At 37.4% G+C, this 21140-nt stretch overlaps 1 protein-coding gene across 3 annotated transcripts in view; it reads right to left on the minus strand.

The window, feature by feature from the left end:
- Nucleotides 1–1001: 1001 nt before the first annotated feature.
- The window catches only part of si (sucrase-isomaltase), a 185206-nt gene continuing 165067 nt past the window's right edge, over nt 1002–21140 (minus strand). For all 3 annotated transcript variants that reach the window (XM_073041017.1, XM_073041016.1, XM_073041015.1), the window contains 4 exons: nt 19915–20003; nt 18310–18359; nt 3453–3626; nt 1002–1574 (listed from right to left, as the gene is read on the minus strand). In XM_073041017.1, coding sequence (XP_072897118.1) covers nt 1497–1574; nt 3453–3626; nt 18310–18359; nt 19915–20003 — 391 coding nt within the window. In that variant the 3' untranslated portion in view covers nt 1002–1496. The remainder of the gene's footprint in view (nt 1575–3452; nt 3627–18309; nt 18360–19914; nt 20004–21140) is intronic.

Raw genomic sequence — 21140 nt, forward strand, 5'->3', positions numbered from 1 at the left:
AGACTTACCATTCACCTGGATTAGTGTGGATCCAACAAGATTCAAGAAGCTTGTTATTATTCAGGATTTTGTACTGACCTGAAGGGTAGTGCATACACTGTGCACCAGGATGGTTATGTGTGCCAGATACAAATGCATGATATAGCTCACCAAGCTTCATTGAAAGCACCTGTAAAATACCTCAGGGTGGTAAGGTGCAAGTGGACTGCAGTAGCTCCTGAAGGCATTTCACTGTAAGTTCTCTAAAGGGATTGGGTGTGGTACTATATATATTGGCTTTAGCAGAAACTCCTCATGCATGAATAATAATTCTAATTTGTTAGATGATTTTTCTGACTGTAATCTCTCTGTTGGCATTTTCTGTATCTTTTCAATGGCTCTCATATCCCTGTTATCATATATTTTCCTCGGTTTTTATATTTTATACCAACAACTGATGAAATCCAGAATCCCATTTCGCCTTTCTATCCTCAGTGTCTGTTCATCAGGATCCTCAGAGATTTCTGCATTTCAGTTTAAGGTCACCATTTAGCTTGCTTTTTTTCTCTGTATTAACTTTCATAAAGAGACTGCTTCATGTTCTCTTCTATGGAAACGTATCTACTACTAAATTTTGCATTCACCATTTCTTATGGTTTACAATTATTGGTTGCTGTTTCTCGCTGCTGTTTTGTGCAATGTTGATTGGGGTGGACTGGCTCTGTGGTCAGTGAATGGCACAGTGTTTGATTGGACTGAATTGAGCTGAAAATGGACAACCTTGGACTGTTTCATAGACGTCGCAGTTGATGTTTTATGTTCACTGTTTTTTCGCTTGCTTTTTGCCGTTTGTGCAATTTGTGGATTTTTTTTTGTGCATTGCATTTTGGTGTTTTTCCTTGAATGGGATCCATCGTTTTCTTTGTTTCAAGGCTGTCTGTGAGAAGACGTATATTGCATACATACTTTGATAATAAATATACTTTGAATCCTTGAATCTTTGAACCTTGAATCTTCTCATATTTGATAACAGTAGCAAACTGCTTTATTGTACTTAGACAGTATAACTCTTAATATAATAGCAGTTACATGATGGTATTACTCTTAAAAACTAATACTAATGTACATTTGTTTCCTAATGAACCAAATCATTAAGAGAATGCAAAGTTTCTCTTATACACTTCTGACCAACTATTGTCCCTCCACAAGCCAACAAAATACCATTATCTTTATGTACACAACAACTGATATAACCACAACCTTGAAGACAATACAAGCATAAAAACAATTCTTGTGAAATTCTAGTAATGATGATGAACTTTTTATTTCACTTGGGCAGCAAAAGTAATTTATTTATAATTATTAAAAGACATTCCAACACATTTAATGAATGCTCTTCAATTCATTTTCTTCATAAAATTCCTATCAGGACTTCATTCATGAAAATGTAATAATAAAATCTTTTCAAAACTTATCTGCTTGTCAATAGTGCTCTGTAATGTTTACTAAATTAATATTCATGGTCCTGTTTTCCAAATGATTGTTAATGGGTTATTGATCTTGACGGCTATATCTGTCATTTGAATAGTGAGTACCTGTCAATGAAAAAGGAGAGTTAGATGAGATTAGCTGTTTTCTTTAAAGTGTAAAGTCCATTATTTGGGTGAATATTGAATATGTTTTTTAAAACGCTTCATTAAAGGAAGAGAAGTGTGCCAACACAGTGCAGAAACAAAAAAAATTAGTAATTTTGTTTTAACTTTCAGTGTAATCATTATTTAAGAGATTCTTTTGTTGACATTGCATTAGGAATATCACAGCATCTTGGGGGCAAGCATTGGTTCAATTAAAATTGACTCCAACATCATGTCTTTTCATATTCTTTCCCTTTACTATATCATCTTCGCATTTCTTTACAATTCTTTGACTATCTTTTGTTTAAGAAGTATTTACTTTCCCACAATGATCCTGAAACATCATACTCCTACATCCCAGTTAACAGCAGTTAGAAAGAACAAATAATTGTAGCATTCATACAAATTAGGAATTTTCCCCAAAAATGCTATTCAATGCATTTAATTCTTTTGCAAATCAGTTTTGCCTTGTGGGGATTATCTGGTAAATGGGAATGATTTTATTTTACCAGAAATATCTCATTGGTAGGATTTACCTGCATTTTATTTACTCTCCTCCTCAAAGGGGAAGTATGTAGGTATCAGTAACTTACCCTCTCCCTTTGTCAGTGTATTTTGTATTTCAAGACTGATGGCTAGCTTGCCAGCAGTCCAGAATGGATGGACAACGCAGTAACATTTTCTATTGGGGACAGCAGTGAATTGGAATCTCATAGGGTCATAACAGGATAAGCTTCGCACAATGAAGTAAAAGTTCAAGTTCAACATATGTAACTGAACTAGCAGCAGTCTGTTATACGTCCAACCTAACAATCTTTTCATTTGATATCTAAGCTGGTCAGACTCTGTGCACTGGACAACTTTAGCACTACCTAGATAAGAAATGTGAATCATTTTTCGGTGCAGATATTGGGAGAACAGAAGATGTAGATTATTCTTCAAATATCTGATGTCATAGTATTTTTTTAGGATTTAAAGATCAATACGGAAAGTTTCACTGTTGGTCACAGCTTTAAAATGAATTACTGCAAAGAAATCTAATTAATAGCCTCAATTTTGCTCTGTCAAGACATGAGTATCTTGCTCAAAAAATGAGTGCTGGTATATTAAAGTGTTGATTGGAATAATTTACTGAAGCTATCTGTAGGAAGCTAATAGAAAACTAGAAGAAATATAGTAAGAAAATAAGTTAGGATTCAGTATGAAATCTGAATTGTAAATGACTGTCCATCACATTGTTAAATCAAGTTGTTATCCACTGGAGAAGATAATAATGTAAATTTTGTGTCTGGGATATCACATCCTGGGAATAAATGAAGAAAGTCTGCCAATTATTTAAGTTAATCAATTTTAAAAATCCAAAACATTCAACCAGGTGCATTGATTTCAATAACAAAAACAGCTGAAAATGCTGGAAAAGGACTCAGCAAATCAGGCAACATCTATGGAAACAGTTCTGAGATCCTTCAGCACAGATTTCCATGTCTGTCTTCCAAATATGGGAAAGATGCTAACACTGGAGGAAAGTCCCACAAAAAAGATCAATTCTTTTTAAAATGAGCAGCAGAAGAATTTTCATTATATTACTTGTTATCTGTGTGGAATTGCATATTTATGTTAATTGAGAATCTTATCATCGACCTCTTTAAAAGACGACTTAATACGAAAACACATTGAAATATACTGCTCTTGTTTGTTTTTTATATGATAAAACCATGTAATCATTTGTCTAAGTGGATGGATAATTTCTTAGTATATCATAAATGGTCAATTAAAATCTAAATAATATTATAAACATATTAAGAGGTATATGACCCTGTAGTAGTTTTGTTTCCATACCTCTGAATGAATATCATGATGAAAATTGGTGATAGCATGTGTCATAGTTCCATTACTTAGAGAGACACTTTTGAGTTCATTAGTTCCTACTCCCCAAACCTGAAGATGTCCCAGTTTCAGCTCAGATGCAGTACTCTTTGGATGATCATGCAATAGTTTAGTTGTCAGTTTATTCTGTATTTGAACAAACAAAAAAAAACCACTGTTATTATACCAACATTTGGATATTGATGTAACAGTAACAAATTTGGATTAAAGACAGCTAACATTATTTCATGAAAGTTAGACAAGGTTGTGAAGAATTAGACATTCAAGACCTATACAATGTAACATCTAACTAAATCCACAAACTTAATTTAAGTGTTAAATTATATTCGATGACCTTTGTCTGGTCAGGGAAAGTGAGGAGGTGATAGAGAGGAGCTATAGGCAAGTAGTCACACCGGGGCTGTGAGAGACAGATAAGACGGTAACAGAAGGGAGAGGGAAGGGCAAGAGTCAGATACTAGAGAGTACCCCTGAGGCTGCACCCCTTAACAATAAGTACTCCTGTTTGAGTACTGTTGTGGAGGGGGGAACGGCCTACCTGGGGGAAGCAACTGTGGCCGCACCTCTGGCACAGAGTCTGGCCCTGTGGCTCAGAAGGGTAGGGAAAGGATAGAGGCAGAAGTAATAGGGGACTCTATAGTTAGGGGGTCGGACAAGTGATTCTATGGAAGCAGGAAAGACACACAGATGGTAGTTTGCCTTCCAGGTGCCAGGATCCAGGATGTTTCTGATCACATCCATGATATCCTGAAGTAGGAAGGAGAACAGCCAGACATCACGGTACATATTGGTACCAACGATATAGGTAGGAAAAGGGAGGAGGTCCTGAAAACAGACTACAGGGAGTTAGGAAGGAAGTTGAGAAGCAGGACCTCAAAGGTCCCATATTGGGATTACAGCCTGTGCCACCCTACTGTGAGTATAGGAATAGAGTGAGGTGGAGGATAAATATGTGGCTGAGGGATTGGAGCAGGGGGCACAGATTCAGATTTAGGGATCATTTGGACCTCTTTTGGCGCAAGCATGACCTGTACAAAAAGGATGGGTTGCACTTGAATCCGAGAGGGACTAATATCCTGGCAAGGAGGTTTGCTAAGGCTACTGAGTGGGGGGAGGGGAACTGAACCGATGAGACTGAGGCAGGAGTTGTTGGCTCACAAATAGAGAAAGCTTGGCGACAGTATGACAGGGAGGGTAGGCAGGTGATAGAGAAGGGATGCGCTCATACCAATAGTTTGAGATGTGTCTACTTTAATGCAAGAAGCATCATGAACAAAGCAGATGAGCTTAGAGCATGGATCAATACTTGAAGCTATGATGTTGTGGCCATTACAGAGACTTAGATTGCTCAGGGGCAGGAATGGTTACTTAGAGTGCAGGCTTTAGACGTTTCAGAAAGGACAGGTGGGGGTGTAGCACTACTGATCAGAGATAGTGTCATCTTTTATCTAATAGAATATCTAAATATCTACCAAAATTAATATATAGGGATCAAACAGGCTTTATTAAAAACAGACAAGCAATGGAGAATATAACTTGGTTACTTAGCATAATTCATTTGGCACAAAAAAGGGAGGAAATGAGTGTGACAGTTGCCTTGGATGCAGAAAAAGCATTTGATAGATTGGAATGGGATTTTTTATTTAAGGTATTGGAAAAATATGAGTTAGGAAAATCTTTTATAAAATGGATTAAAACCTTAAATATTAATCCTCAAGCTAAAGTAGTTACAAATGGTCAGATTTCAACACCATTCCACTTAACAAGGTCAACTAGACAAGGTTGCCCATTATCACCTGCCCTATTTGTTTTGGCGATAGAACCATTAGCTGAAATAATTAGAACAGATTCAGATATTATGGGCTTTAGAGTTAACCAAGAAGAATATAAGATTAATTTATTCACTGATGATATTCTGATTTATTTAACAAACCCATTGCAATCGCTGCAAGAACTATCTTTCAGATTGGAAGAATATGGGAAAATATCGGGGTATAAAGTAAACTGGGATAAAAGTGAAATTTTACCCCTTACCAAAGGAGATTATAGTCAATGTCGATTAGTAACTCAATTTCAATGGCCAATAAATGGGATAAAATATTTAGGTACAAGAGTCAATAATGATGTAAAGAATTTATATAAACAAAACTATTTGCCATTATTAAAAAAAATAAAAGAAGATCTTGATAAATGGATGATGTTACCAATAACATTAATTGGTTGAGTTAATGCTGTAAAAATGAATATATCTTCTAGATTGCAATATTTATTCCAAACTTTACCAATACAACTGCCTCAGAAATTTTTTCAAGAATTGAATACATATGTGAGGAAGTTTCTTTGCAAAGGAAAGATGTCAAGAATATCATTGGAAAAATTGACATGTAAATTTGAATTAGGAGGGTTACAACTTCCAAATATTAAGAAATTATTATAAAGCAAATCAACTTAGATTTATTGCATCTTTTTTTGATGAAGAAAAACCGGCATGGATTAGAATAGAACTAGATAAGATAGGAGGAAATATACCAGAAGATTTTATATATAAATGGGAATCCAAATGGATACGAGAAAAGAAAGAATCTCTTATATTAAGACATTTGATTGATTTATGGAATAAGGTAAATATGGACGATGAGATAAAGAAATCTTTATTAGCAAGAAGAACCTTAATTCAAAATAGGCTTATTCCTTTTACAATGGATAATAAACTTTTACATAACTGGTTTCAAAAGCGGATTAAATATGTAGATGACTGTTTTGAAGGAGGTGTATTGATGTCGTTTGATCAATTAAAAAATAAATATAAAATATCAAATAACACCCTTTTCTGTTATTTTCAATTAAAGGCCTATTTACGAGATAAACTGGGTCAAACAATGTTAATGCCAAAACCTAATGAAATAGAAATATTAATTCAAAAAGGAAAAATTTAAAAATTTACATCTTGTATGTATAATTTGATTCAAAAACAGGCAATTAAACCAGCAATTCATAAATCAAGACAAAAATGGGAATCTGATTTGAATATTAAAATTGATGGAAAAAATTGGTCAAGATTATGTTTTGATAGTATGATAAATACAATAAATGTCTGACTTAGATTAGTACAATATAATTTTTTACATCAATTATATATAACACCATGGAAAATAAATAGATTAAATTCAAATCTATCCGACCAATGTTTTCCATGTAATCAAGAAATTGGTACTTTTTTACATTCTACTTGGTCTTGTTTTAAAATTCAACCATTTTGGATAAATTTAAGACTTTTATTGCAACAAATTACTGGAGTACAACTCCCACATAGCCCAATATTATTTTTACTAGGTGACATTGAAGGGACAATACCGAAACTTAAATTGAGCAAGTATCAGAAAAAATTTATAAAAATTGCATTGGCAGTAGCCAAAGAAGTTATTGCAGTTACTTGGAAATCAGACTTATATTTAACTACGGATCATTGGAATAATGAAATATATAGCTGCATTCCACTTGAAAAAATTACTTATAATCTAAGAAATGAATATGATATATTTTTGAAAATTTGGCACCCATATCTACAAAAGATAGGATTAAATATACAGGTCCTTTGAAGATAAAATTACAAAGTAATGGGGAAAATAAAAATAAAAATAAAAATTATTTTGAACTCCATGGAGCATGTGGGGAACCTCCGATATTCAGGCAATCTTTCTTTCTTTTCTTTTTTTTTAGATAGGGGTTAAGGGGGGGGGGTCAATATTAATTTTTTTTTACTATTCTATATTCCATTCATTCTATGTAATTCTCTTAAAAATGTAATAAATAAATAAATAAATAAATAAAAAAAAGAGATAGTGTCATCACTGCAAAAAGGAAGAATCTTGGAGGGATTGTCTACTGATTCTCTGTGGGTGGAAGTTAGGAAAAGGAAGGGGTCAATAACTCTACTGGGTGTTTTTTATAGACCATCCAATAGTAACAAGGACATTGAGGAGCAGATAGGGAGACAGATTCTGTAAAGGTGTAATAACAACAGTGTTGTCATGGTGGGAGATTTTAATTTCCCAAATATTGATTGGCATCTCCCTAGAGCAAAAGGTTTAGATGGGGTGGAGTTTGTTAGGTGTGTTCAGGAAGGTTTCCAGACACAATATGTAGATAGACCTACAAGAGGAGAGGCTGTACTTGATCTGGTATTAGGAAATGAACCAGGTCAGGTGTCAGGTCTCTCAGTGGGAGAGCATTTTGGAGATAGTGATCATAAGTCTATGTCCTTTACCATACCATTGGAGAGGGATAGGAACAGACAAGTTAGGAAGTAACCGGAGTAAGGGGAAATATGAAGCTAACAAGCAGGAACTTGGAAGTATAAATTGGGAACAAAAGTTCTCAGGGAAATGTACAGCAGAAATATGGCAAATGTTCAGGGGATATTTGCATGGTGTTCTGCATATGTACGTAACAATGAGACAGGGAAAGGATGGCAGATTACAGGAACCGTGGTGTACAAATGCTGTATTAAATCTAGTCAACAAGAAAAAAAAAGCTTACAAAAGGTTCAAAAAAGCTAGGTAATTATAGAGATCTAGAAGATTATAGGGATAGCAGGAAAAGAACTTAAGAAGGAAATTAGGAGAGCCAGAAGGGGCCATGAGAAGGCCTTGGTGAGCAAGATTAAGGAAAACTCCAAAGCATTATACAGGTATGTGAAGAGCAAAAGGATAAGATGTGAGAGAAGAGGACCAATCAAGTGTAACAGTGGAGAAGAGTGTATGCAACAGGAGGAGATAGCATGGATACTTAATGAATACTTTGTTTCAGTATTCACTACAGAAAAGGATCTTGGTGATTGTAGGGATGACTTACAGTGGTTTAAAAATGCTTGAGCTTATAGACATTAAGAAAGAGGATGTGCTGGAGCTTTTGATAAGTATCAAGTTAGCTAAGTCTCCTGGACCAGATGAGATATACCCCAGGCTACTGGAGATTGCAGACCCTCTGGCAATGATATTTGTGTCATCAATGGGGGATAGAAGAGGTTCTGGAGGATTGGAGGGTTGCAGATGTTGTTCCCTTATTCAAGAAAAGAGTAGAGATAGCCCAGGAAATTATAGACTGGTGAGTCTTACTTCAGTGGTTGGTAAGTCAATGGAAAAGATCCTGAGAGGTAGGATTTATGAACATATGGAGAGGCATAATATGATTAAAAATAGTCAGCATAGCTTTGTCAAAGGCAGGTTATGCCTTACGAAACTGACTGAATTTTTTCCGGATGTGACTACGCACATTGATGAAAGTAGAGCAGCAGATGTAATGTATATGGATTTCAGCAAGGCATTTGATAAGGTACCCCATGCAATGCTTATTGAGAAAGTAAGGAGGCATGGGATCCAAGGGGACCTTGCTTTGTGGATCCAGAATTGGCTTGCCCACAGAAGGCAAAGAGTGGTTGTAGACAGGTCATACTCTGCATGGAGGTCAGTCACCAGTGGAGTGCCTCAGGGATCTGCTCTGGGACCCCTTCTTTTCGTGAGTTTTATAAATGACCTGGATGAGGAAGTGGAGGGATGGGTTAGTAAGTTTGCTGATGACACAAAGGTTGGAGGTGTTGTGGATATTGTGGAGGGCTGTCAGAGGTTACAGCGGGACATTGATAGGATGCAAAACTAGGCTGAGAAGTGGCAGATGGAGTTCAACCCAGATAAGTGTGAAGTGGTTCATTCTGATAGGTCAAATATGATGGCAGAATATAGTATTAATGGTCAGACTCTTGGCAGTGTGGAGGATCAGAGGGATCTTGGGGTCCGAGTCCATAGGATAATCAAAGCTGTTGTACAGATTACTCTATGGATAAGAAGGCATATGGTGCATTGGCCTTCATCAACCATGGGATTGAATTTAAGAGCCGAGAGGTAATGTTACAGCTATATAGGACCTTGGTCAGACCCCATTTGGAGTACTGCGCTCAGTTCTGGTCACCTCACTACATGAAAGATGTGGAAACTATAGAAAGGTTGCAGAGGATTGGCGAGCAGGCCCTATGAGAATGGGTTGAGTGATCTCGACATTTTTCCTTGGAGTGAAGGAGGATTAGAGGTGACCTGATAGAGGTGTTTAAGATGATGTGAGGCATTGATTGTGTGGATAGTCAGAGGCTTTTCCCCAGGGTTGAAATAGCTAACACGAGAGGGCATAGTTTTAAGGTGCTTGGAAGTAGGCACAGAGCAGATGTCAGGGATGTTTTTTTTATGCAGAGAGTGGTCAGTGCATGGTATGGGCTGCCAACAACAGTGGTGGAGACAGGTATGAAAGAGTCTTTTAAGAGACTCCTAGATAGGTACATGGAGCTTGGAAAAATAGAGGGCTATGTTTAACCCTAGGTAATTTCTAAAGCAAATACATGTTTGACACAGTATTGTGGGCCGAAGGGCTGGTATTGTGCTGTAGGTTTTCTATGTTTCTATATGATAAGCTTCAAATGCAGTAAGTGGAACCAACGTGAATAAATGTAAGGGGAATAATTTTCCATAGGTATATGACAAAATATCATGATTAATTTAATTAGCTTGAAGAGATAAAATCTTAACTGGTGTGCAAAAGTCAGAAAATCAGGTCTTTGTTGCAGTTCTGTCTCTAACATCATGTCCTCAGTACCTACACTGTGTCAAAACACCATTTACAAAATTACACACTTTATATACTATCAATAATTAGAATTGTAAATTATACTAATAAAGATTAGCATTTAAAATATGGTTTTACTGATTTATATGTTTAAAGAATATGGATGGACAGAGGTAACCAGGCATAGAGGAAAGTTCTTTAGATATTTAGAATGCTAAGAGTTCAATTTTGGCACATCCTTGTACAGATAAGGTGCAAAGATGCTCAGATAAGAGAACCTTGATTAGCAAAGGTTTATTGAACTTTTGATTAGGAAAAATAAGGAACTATTTGTCAGGTATTGGAAAGTGTAATCAAGTGAGTCCTTTGAGGCTTATAGAAGGTATAGGAGGGATATTAAGAAGGACAAGATTGGACATGAAACATCCCTGGCCAACAGAATAAGAGAATTCCAAACCTTTGATAAATATATTAGTAGCAAGAGAGTAGCTAGCGAAGAATATACTTCTTCATGCACCAAAATAGAAGCTTTTGAGTGGAGTTGGGATGTATAATATCCTGAACCAATATTTTGTGTCAGTTTTCCCAGGAAAAAGGATGGAGAGTTTGGGGAGGTATAGTTTGGAATATGTGTGTGATGAAGGAGGCAGTGATTGAGTTGCTGCACATTAAGGTGGACAAATGATCAGGGCGAAAAGCAAGATGGTATAGAAAGCAAGAGGTGTGATTTCAAGGGCTCTGGCATTTTTTCCATCATCCTTTTCCATGGATGAGATTCCTGATTACTGGCTGCTTGCAAATGAATCTACATCTGAATCAGGTTTATTATCACTGAAATATATTGTAAAACTTGTTGATTTGTGGCAGTGGTACAGTGCAATATATATAATAATTGCTATAAACTACATTAAGAATATATAGTATGAAAAGAGAGCAAAATGGTGAGATGGTGTTCACGGGGCTCATGGACCATTCAGAAATCTGATGGTGGAGGGAAAGAAGCTGTTCCTAAAATGTTGAGCATGTGTCTTCAGGCTCCAGTACCTCCTTATTGATGGTAGTAATGAGAATGGATGCTGAGTGTCCTTCATAATGGATGCTGCCTTCTTGGGGCATTGCCGTTTGAAGATGAAGTTGTTTATTCCAATATTCAAGAAGGACAGTAGGAGTATGTCATTAAATAAAGACTGGTGAATATAACAGAATGTCAGGAGTAAGGGAAACTATTGGAAAAAATTCTTAAAGATGAGGTATAAGATCACTTGAAAAGACAGGAACAGACATAATGGGGAGTTTGCCTGGTTTTGTGCATGGGAAAACCTGCCTTACAAATCCTATTGATGTTTTGGGAAGCTTACTAATAAAAATTGATGAATGCAATGCAGTAGTCATGGTATACATAGACATTAGGAAGGTTTTTTGACAAGATCATGCATGGCAGGCAGGCCCAGAAAGTTATGTTAAATGAGTCCAAGGTGTTATGCGAAACTGGATCCAAAATTAGTTAGGTGAGAGGAGGCAGAAAGTAGTGGAGGGGGGCTGTTTCTCTGACTGGATGTCTGTAGTCAGTGACATACTGCAGAGATTTGCAATAGAATATTTGTTATTTGTTACATTGATAAATGATTTGGATAAGAATTGTCTGTAGTCTGCAAATTAGCTGATGACATTATGATTGGTGGAGTTGTAGATAGTGAGAATTGTTGCCCAAGGATATAGAGGAACATAGAAGAGCTAGAAGATTGGGCAGAGGAATGGCAGATAAAATAATGCAACATATGTCATCTAATACCAGCCAGACTACTGCTATGCTGTTATATAGGAACTCAGAAGCATTAATGGACAGAGCAACAATGGAGTGTGAGTTTATGTTGCACTGAAATTGGTGACACAGGTGTATTGGACAGTGAAAAAGCACTGAGCATGCTTGCTGTCATAGCAGGGTAAGAGTATAATAGTTTACTGTACAAGACACTAGTTAGTCTACACATATTGTGTACAATTCTGGTCACCAGACAACAGGAAGGATGAGGTAGTACTAAAAAGAGTATAAAAGATTCACCAGAATGTTGCCTGAAATGGAAAGCTTAGATACAAGGAGAGATTAGTCTTGGGATGTTCTTCGTAGAGCGCAGGTGGTCGAGGGATATCCTTATAGAGGTTTATAAAAAGTATATGTGGCATAGATAAGGTAGATAATCAATCTTTTACCAAGGGCACAGGGGTCTAAAACTAGAAGACAGAGTTAAGGTGAAAGGGGAAATATTTAAAGGTGATCTGGCTGCAAGTTTTTTTTCCCCACATAGAGAGGGGTTGGTATATGGAATAAGCTTCCACACAGAGGAAAGTGCACTCACATTTCAAAACAGCATTTGACCAGGCGCATCGAGTGGTAAGGAATCCAGGGGTATGAACCACATGGAGGAAAATGCTGTTAATGCAGGAAGGCATCTTGGTCTGTGTGAATGAGTCATTCAAAGAGCTCTGTTTTGATAATTAGATGCTTTCCTTCTGTTTTGTGTTTTTATCTTGGTATTTATGTACACCTGGGGGATGCTAAGTTCTTCTTGCCATAATTTAGTAACCATCAACATCTATAGATACTGATCTCTCAGTGAGTTATAAGTACCTTCAGTGCATGAGTACTCTTACTGGCTCTGATAATCCAGAAGTAGTCAAATGTATTTTATGGGTAATCATTGTCTTGAAGGGAAGTGAGAAAATAAGCTTATTCCAGATAGTAGAAGACTCTCTTTAGATTTTCTTCCTACTGGGAAGGGGAAGTTTGGGCTGATGGCTATTGTAAAACAATCTGCAATTAATATTACTGTACAGTCACCTGGCAGTGCACATTTCAACTGTGCTCGAGGGTTAAAGTCTGCTTGACCGTATTTATGGATTAAAATCAATACTGCAGCTGGTTCCTGGGAAAAACAATTCAGTTACTGGAAGGAAGAAGCTGTTATAGAGAGCAAGGCTGTTACAGAGAGAAAAGCAGTCAAGACTTTGGACAGCACAGCAAGGTAAAAGCTGTGCACTAAAATTTATTTCATTCTTTTTAAAAATGTAAGCAATGTCAGCCAGGCCAGTATTTATTACCCTTAAGTGAGCCTTTTTAAAAATTGATGTTTCTTTCTGATTAAATTTCTCCTCACACAGTTTTGTTCAGAAGGGTGTTCTGAGGATAAGGTCAGTCAACAATAAAAGAAAAATGAAACCTGCAGGTGGTGGTATTCTCAGATGGCCTTGTCTTTCTTGGTGGCAGAGGCTGTGGTTTAGAAGGTACTGTTACGATAGCCTAGGTGTAAAACTGCACTTCTTGTACCCACAGTTGAAGGGTGATGGAGTGAATGAACATTTAGTTACTGATGGATGCAATCGAACGGGCTGCTCTTCACGTCTTTTTGCTGCTGCACTCAGCCAACTAAGTGCAGAGTACTTCATTCCACTACTGCTTTGAACATGGTGGGAAGGAGTCCTGAGGCTCTTGTTGCAAGGTCTGGGATTTGTGACCCATTCTTGTAGTCACATTATTTACTCAGCTGTGCCAGCTGAGTTTTGAATACTGGTGCCCCCAGGATGAAGCCATTGAAAAGTCAAAGGGAGGTGGAGATGGTCACTGCCGAACAAGGGTGTGGTGTGAATGTTACTCCAGGCAGCCTGAAAATTGACAGGACTGGCTGCACACAAATATGGATTACTTCATTATCTAGGAATGAAACTGAATTCAGTGACTATCACCAAATCTGACCTTGTGATGGAAGGCAGGTCATTGATAAAGCAGCTGAAGCTGAATGGGCCAAGTACATTGTCCTAAGGGCTGGCTGGAAGGACAAATCTCCAACATTTATAGCCCTCTTCCTTTGTGAAAGCTATAACATTTTGCAATGTTCCCCACCCCCCCCCCCCCCCGACACCCAATCTGTTTATATCTCAGCAGTTATCACCTGCTTTGAGCCGTAGTTTAGCTATTTCTTCCACATTTTGACCAAGGTCATGCTGAGGACTGGTTCTAGTGAAACCTCAACTGAGCATTGAAAAGTAGATTGTTGGTTGTTACACTGCTGATGGCAAGTTCCATTACTTTGCTTCTGATTAAGAGTTGACTGATTGGGTAGTTACTAGCCAAGTGTTATAGTGAACAATACACATCTTGGCAATATTCAACATTGCTAGGTTGATATTAGTTTAATAATTGTGCTGAAACAAGTTGGTTACTTCTGGAGTACTCTAACAATTTTCAGCACTCTAATCTGCATAAATTATATCCCTGAAATGCTTCCTGCACCTAGCGCCCAATCACATCTTGTGATTACCAGGGATTATATGAATTGTCTAACTACCAGCTTCCAATTGGACAACTGGTTCATCCAATGCGCAGTGAATAATTCTGCCTGGTCTTTTTCATTGCTAGGGTGAGCTAGGTACTCACTAAAGGTGGTGATGTTTTGGAGCCAGTTCTTACCATTACCTGTTAATGGTTAAATAACTTTCACAACTGGATGTATCAGGATTGTATTGTAGTAATCACATCAATTGGTTATCGGATAATTTGCACCAGCTAGCAGGCAGAGTTTGCTGTTCAGCACCCATGTAGTTCTGTAGTACAATTGTATTGTTTTGGGGCCTCATTTTTGTGCACACTTGGTAATAACTTCTGTACTCCTTTCTCAAACAGAATCCTCTGTCTTGATGATAATGACAGAGCGAGTGATATGCCATGTCATGAGATTACAGGTTCTTATGGGGAAACTTTTCTGCTGCTACTCATCCACAGTGTCTAATAGATGCCCAGTTTTGAGTTGCCAGATCTCCACTAAGTTTAATCTCATTTGGCACGATTATGACATGGCATAATGGTTGGGTTATATATGTGCAGACAGGACTTTGTCTCCAAGGACAATGTGTCTGTAACTCTGACTAAGGTGGTCGTTGGTAGACGCATGTGTAACAGGTAGATCAATGAGAACAATAGTAAATATGTTTGTCTGTTATCTTGGTTCACTCGCACCTACTGGAAATCCAATCAGGCAAATAATTTCCCTCAGGATTTAGGGCTTTGGTGAGTGATGCTTTCAGTAACTGTTCTCTGTAATTGAAGTATCATCCTCCTCCCTGTGTGTAGGTATAAACACAGTGTTTGCACACTTTACACCAGCTTGTATACCCCTGAAGCATACCCTCTGATGAGCCCGTCCTCCATTTTCCCGGTATAACGGGACATACCCAGATATTAGGAAAGAGGAATCGGGCTGAATGGCTTTAGAAAATGAGCCTGTGATTGCAAATATGTTCAGCTATAATTGGATTACTTTGTGACGCAACTCTCCCAAATGATACAGCAGTCACCATTTGTTTATGAAGAGGAGTTTGCAGGTTTGACTAAGCTGGTGGTAAAATTACCTATTGTGTACTTGGAACCTAGATTGATACTGGGAGAGCTGATTAACTTCCATCTTGCTGCTTTACTGTTGCAGTTTTAATACAACTGAATGGAACAAGTGTTACATGTGGACAATACATTTCCAATCATGCAATGCATGTCTGCATTGTCTGTAGGGAATTAATGAAATCTGAATTTTTTTTAAGAAGTTCAAAGTAAGTTTATTATCAAAGTATGTATATGTTATACTACCCTGAGATTCATTTTCTTGCAGGCATTCACCAGAGAACAAAGAGATATGACAAATTCAATGAAAAATTACATACACAAACTGACAACCAATGTTCAAAAGAAGACAAATTATGCAAATGCAAATAAATAAAACTGAAAAGGTGAGTTGTAAAATACTTGAAAGTGAGTCCATGGTTGTGGAATTAGATTAGCGCAGAGGTATGTGAAATTATCCACACTGGTTCAGGAGGCTATGGTTTTTAAGACAAACCCCAATCATTACTGAAACAATATTGAGTGTATTTAAATTCCACACTTCTGCAGTAGAATTTAAACTCATGTCTCTTGACTATTGGTCCAGTATTCAACTCCCAAACTATTCAAACTTCCCTTAAAATATGTATTAAAGTGCTGTTTTGTGTTGTGTTGGCGCATGGCCTAGTGGATAAGGCATCGGTCTAGTGATCTAAAGGTTACTGGTTCAAGCCTCAGCTGAGGCAGTGTGTTGTGCAAGGCACTTAACAACCCATTGCTCTGTGACGACACCGGTGCCAAGCTGCTTGGGTCCTAGTGCCCTTCCCTTGGACAACATCGTTGGCGTGGAGAGGGGAAGGCTTGCAGCTTGGGCAACTGCCAGTCTCCCACACAACCCTGCCCAGGCCTATGCCCTGGAAAAACCTTCCAAGGCGGAAATCCATGGTCTAATGAGACTAACGGATGCCTATAAAGTGCTATTGTGCTGTCACTGGAGCCTAGTTTTTATGTACCCAGCAGCCATAAACGGAGCACTGAAACACCCACGATAGGTGAACATGGGATATGTGAATTCCAGAATTTGCTTTTGCAACTTCTAGAGTTAGATAACTTCCCAATGAAAGTGAAAGTTATTATCCCATTTAAATAGTGCTGGTGAATTGAATGGGCAATGAGCAAAAAGCTCATTCCTGTGAGTGCCTTACACTTTTCTAATAAGAAATTTGTGAGAGAATTTCATCAGAGGATAAAGGTCCGTGCATGCTTTGTGCTGTGTGTTCGATTGCATCATACCCAGGAAGATACTGGGAAGAGTTTTGTGTGTGGTGCCATGGACATTTCAAACAACACATTAGCAAAATGTATGCAGAAAGTGGAAAGACTCTACTACGCAATCGAATTTTTAAAATCCTTGTATTCATTTAAAGCAAAATTTCCACAATGCGGAGAGACAGTGAAGGGACTTGCGATATTGACTGAAGGAAAATTAGGTTTCACAGCAATAAAGAAAGAGCAAGAGAGCTTACCCCATAAAAACAGCAGTAGATAAAGGAAGCTCTGCATGTTAGCGAGAAAAATAACTCATGACGAGTCTCAGTGAAGAAAGGCAGCAATGGAGATTAGTAAACATGGAGAACATATAAGCATATGAACCAGAAGCAGGAGTAGGCCATTCAGTCCATTAACAATGAATAAAATTATGGCGAATTTGAATGTAATATCATGTCTGTATTCCCATCTACCCTAACTAACCTTTCAGATTCAAGAACCTTAGAATCTTTTTTTGCCAATGCTTTGAAAAATACTCAAGGACTGCTCCCTTCATCCTTTGAGGAAGAGGGTCCCAAAGATTCATGACTCTGCCAGAGAGGAAAAAAATCGTTGGGACATATCTGGCTTTAGATAGCGACTTCTCTTTCTTAAGCAGCAATTCCTTACTTCTAGAAAGACATGAGGAGAGATTTCACAGGAATGTTGGGGACTATGACATTGAGTGAGAAAAAGAGTTGAAGACCAGTATGCGCTTGAGAAACAGATGAAGAACGCCAATTTGATCTAAAAGATGAAAAGACTGGATACTCTTATATGCTCTCTGCATATGAAAAGAAACAAAATCTAGTCTATTTTTGTCAGTCTTCTGCATTCCAGGTACACAGATAATATAAACAGGATGATCTGGTCTCATAGTACGGTGAGATTGCTCCCCTCCATTCTGATCACTGCCTTTTTCCTTTGCTATTAGCTAGAATATTTTCTTTTTGGAAAACAATTAAATACGTTCACTTGAAGAAGGTGCAAGACCCAGCTACAGCTCCGTTTCTTAAGCTAAGGGATCTGAACTATTGAACTCCCAACCATATTAATGTTTACAGAGAAGATTAATCAATGTTTATGTGCATACAACATTAGAGAAACTTTGCACTGCATATTTTCACAGACTTGAAAATAAATAATTGCACCACTCTGAAACTTTATTTACTGTATTATGATATATCATTAAGTCCTTTATCTACCTTAAATCTTTTATATTACAGGAATAATAGTTTGCAGCTACCCTAGTGATGTGATGTGCTATACAGCTGGCTTTGTGAAAAATAATTCACTCGCATAATTCTATAAACAAAAACTAATCATTTTCTGAAACCTGGTACAATCCAATAGAAAATAATGGGTCAAAAGTTAAGATTGAAATTACAGTGCATTCCCTTCCTTGGACTTTTCTGGTATATGAATAATTTTTAAGAAAAAAAAAATCACATTGTATAAATATTCTGCTTCAGCCGATTGAAACAACATTGGGAATTCTGAAAGGCAAAATGTGGCACCTACCTTATCAACAGTGAATTCAGCAAGGAAGTATTCAGTTTGTTCAAATGCATCTGTAGTAAAGTAAAATATTGATAGAAGTAATACCAATGGAACTTCAGATGTTAATGAGGATCATGAACAGCAAATTGTACTGATAACTGTGCACTGCTGATTTTCTTTATGAGATTCAAAACATTCCCATACATTATAAAGTTATTTGGCATGGCTGAAACAACTTCAATAATTCATCACTGGTATGTTGCAGATTATATCCAACCAATGACAGTGAGCTACTGCCCTTCTTTCTAAATCATGAAAGTCCCATTACTCACAAGAACAGCAGTCACAAATGAGTTATGATGGCTTTCCACAAGTGAAAAAGTGTCTGAAAGCATTGAGGGATTCTATAGAAATAAAATAATCGCTGGAAAACTTGCCCATTTCAAAGGAAAGGTTTCTTTGTTGACAAATCTGTGTAAAAGTTGATGACTTATGTACATATTTATATCATTTGTATTTATATGCACTGCTAAGTGGCTTGTGTCAATGATAATAATCTCCTGCAGTTCATTCTTGTATACATGTGATCATCACATATAAATAAATGCACTACCAAATGATGAGTGAACTTAGGGTTGAATTTGAATGAACATGGCATCAACATGTATAAGGAAAATTGAAGTCCTTCTAAGCAGGGACAATGCATAGGATTCTTAGGCCCAGCTTAATCCCAGCAATCTTTATATGTGCAGATGTCAAATACATGGAGGAACAAAACTGAATTCACGGAAGTGCACTGTGCTGACAGGAAGGAACTGATCATGTTAGATGGTTGGGCTTCAGATAAAAATCTATTGGATTGTGCTGGATGAGAAATTTCTCACTCAATTTTAAATCAAAACATGACAAAAGATGCAAGTCCTTTGTTTACACAATCTGCTAGTAACTTGTTCAGCAAATTTAACATATATGAAAACTGAAAATGCCTTCTATAGGCCCAAGTCCAATAATTGACAAGGTGGCACCTAGTTTATCAACTGGTATCAGTGTATAGAGGGGTCACATCTTCTCATGTTCCACAGTAGTAATCACTGACCTCTGTAGTTTAATAAATATTGATGTGATTTGTGATTGGCATCAAGTGTTTGCATGATTGTCCATATTTGGTTTTGAGTCACCAAAGAAGACTTGCCATTGGCTGAGCTTCTTATGACTATGGAATAGCTCTTCAGGAGAAAAAAAAACATAGCAAAATTGTTCAAATTTGCTACCAAAGGAAATAAGAAGCACTATAACACCATCTCGGCCTTCTCCACTTACCAGGGACATGAAGACCTACCATTTGAGGACTAATATTTCTGATGGTGCTTTTGTGGACTTTGGTCAGCAACAACGACATCTTCTGAAGTGATGTTGGCTGCCTTCATCTTACTTGTGGACTCCCTAATGGAGTGCCACAGGGCATCACAAACCTCCACAGACTTCCCTGCTCTTGAGCTGGCTGAAAAAATATCACTGTCCAGTATCGCATGGCCAGTGATATTTGTGCAGTGGAAGATCTGTCTAAAGGTCTTCCATAGAAGATTTAACAAAGAAATTGAAGCAAATAATTAAAAGCTGTCATACCTATGGTCTGGCCGTCATCCCAGTAAAGGTGACCGTTAGCGGTTTTATTATCATCCAAAGCAACAGTTAATCCTAGGAACTGCTTTCGGCTGCAAAATAATTTTGGTTTGTTTTAGTTATTGTTGTCTACACACGGTGGGCTACTGTGCCCACCTATTTGTTAATGCAACGATCTAACCATCTATTCATGGCAGCAACTCAATGCATAAAAATATGCAAACATGGTCAAGAGGTTCAGTTGTTGTTCAGATCAGACATCAGAATGGGAATAAATGACTTTGACCATGGAATGTTTGTTGGTTTGAGTATCTCAGACTTCCTGGGATTTACACACTCAACAGTTTCTAAAGTTTACGGAGAGTGGTGCGACAAACAAAAAAAATCCAGTGGGAGAAAATGCCTTGTTTATTAATGAGAGAGGTCAGAGGAGAATGGCCAGACTTGTTCAAACTGACAGGAAGGCAATAGTAATTCAAATAACCACGCATCTTTGAACGCACAACACATAAAACCTTCAAGTGAATGAGCTTCAGCAGTAGAAAACCATGGACATACTTTCAGCAGTCATTTCATTAGGTACAGCAGGTACCCAATAAAGTGGCTACTTACTGCAATTTTCCATAATGTGCAGTGACTAGCAAACAAATGTGCCTCCTTCAAAATTCATTACTACCAACAAAAACTCCACCCTAATATATAAAATACTTATAGGTTCTCAAACACATTCCCTCCCACCCAACTGATAACTCATCCAGTAGCCCGAATTCACTGATTCATTTCATAATCTTTAGTTATGATAGAAACAGGACACAGCTTGAGAGGAGAATTGCCTGAATGTGGTCTGGAATAGAGAGTCTCAATTATGAGGTGAGACTGCTTAGAATTGGTTTGTTTTCATGGGATGGAGTAAGCTATAGGTGTTCGGATAGAGATGTGCAAAATTATGAGAGTAGACTGCAGTAACATTCTTCCTCATAGACAAAATTATCTATAACCAGAGGATATTGGTTTAAAGCAAGATGTAATAAGTTTAAAGGGATAGCAAAAAGATTTTATTTTTCACTCAGAAGGCAGCTAGAATTTGGATTGCAGTGCCCAAGACTTTAATGGAGGCAGATAATCCTAACATTTAAAAAGTAACTAACTACACGAGTACTGAATTAGCCAAGGTTTAAAAGGCTATCAACAAATGGTAACTGAAATTAGCATTGATGGTTACTTGATGG

The sequence above is a fragment of the Hemitrygon akajei genome, chromosome 3 (assembly GCF_048418815.1).
Source record: "Hemitrygon akajei chromosome 3, sHemAka1.3, whole genome shotgun sequence".
Lineage (NCBI taxonomy): Eukaryota > Metazoa > Chordata > Chondrichthyes > Myliobatiformes > Dasyatidae > Hemitrygon > Hemitrygon akajei.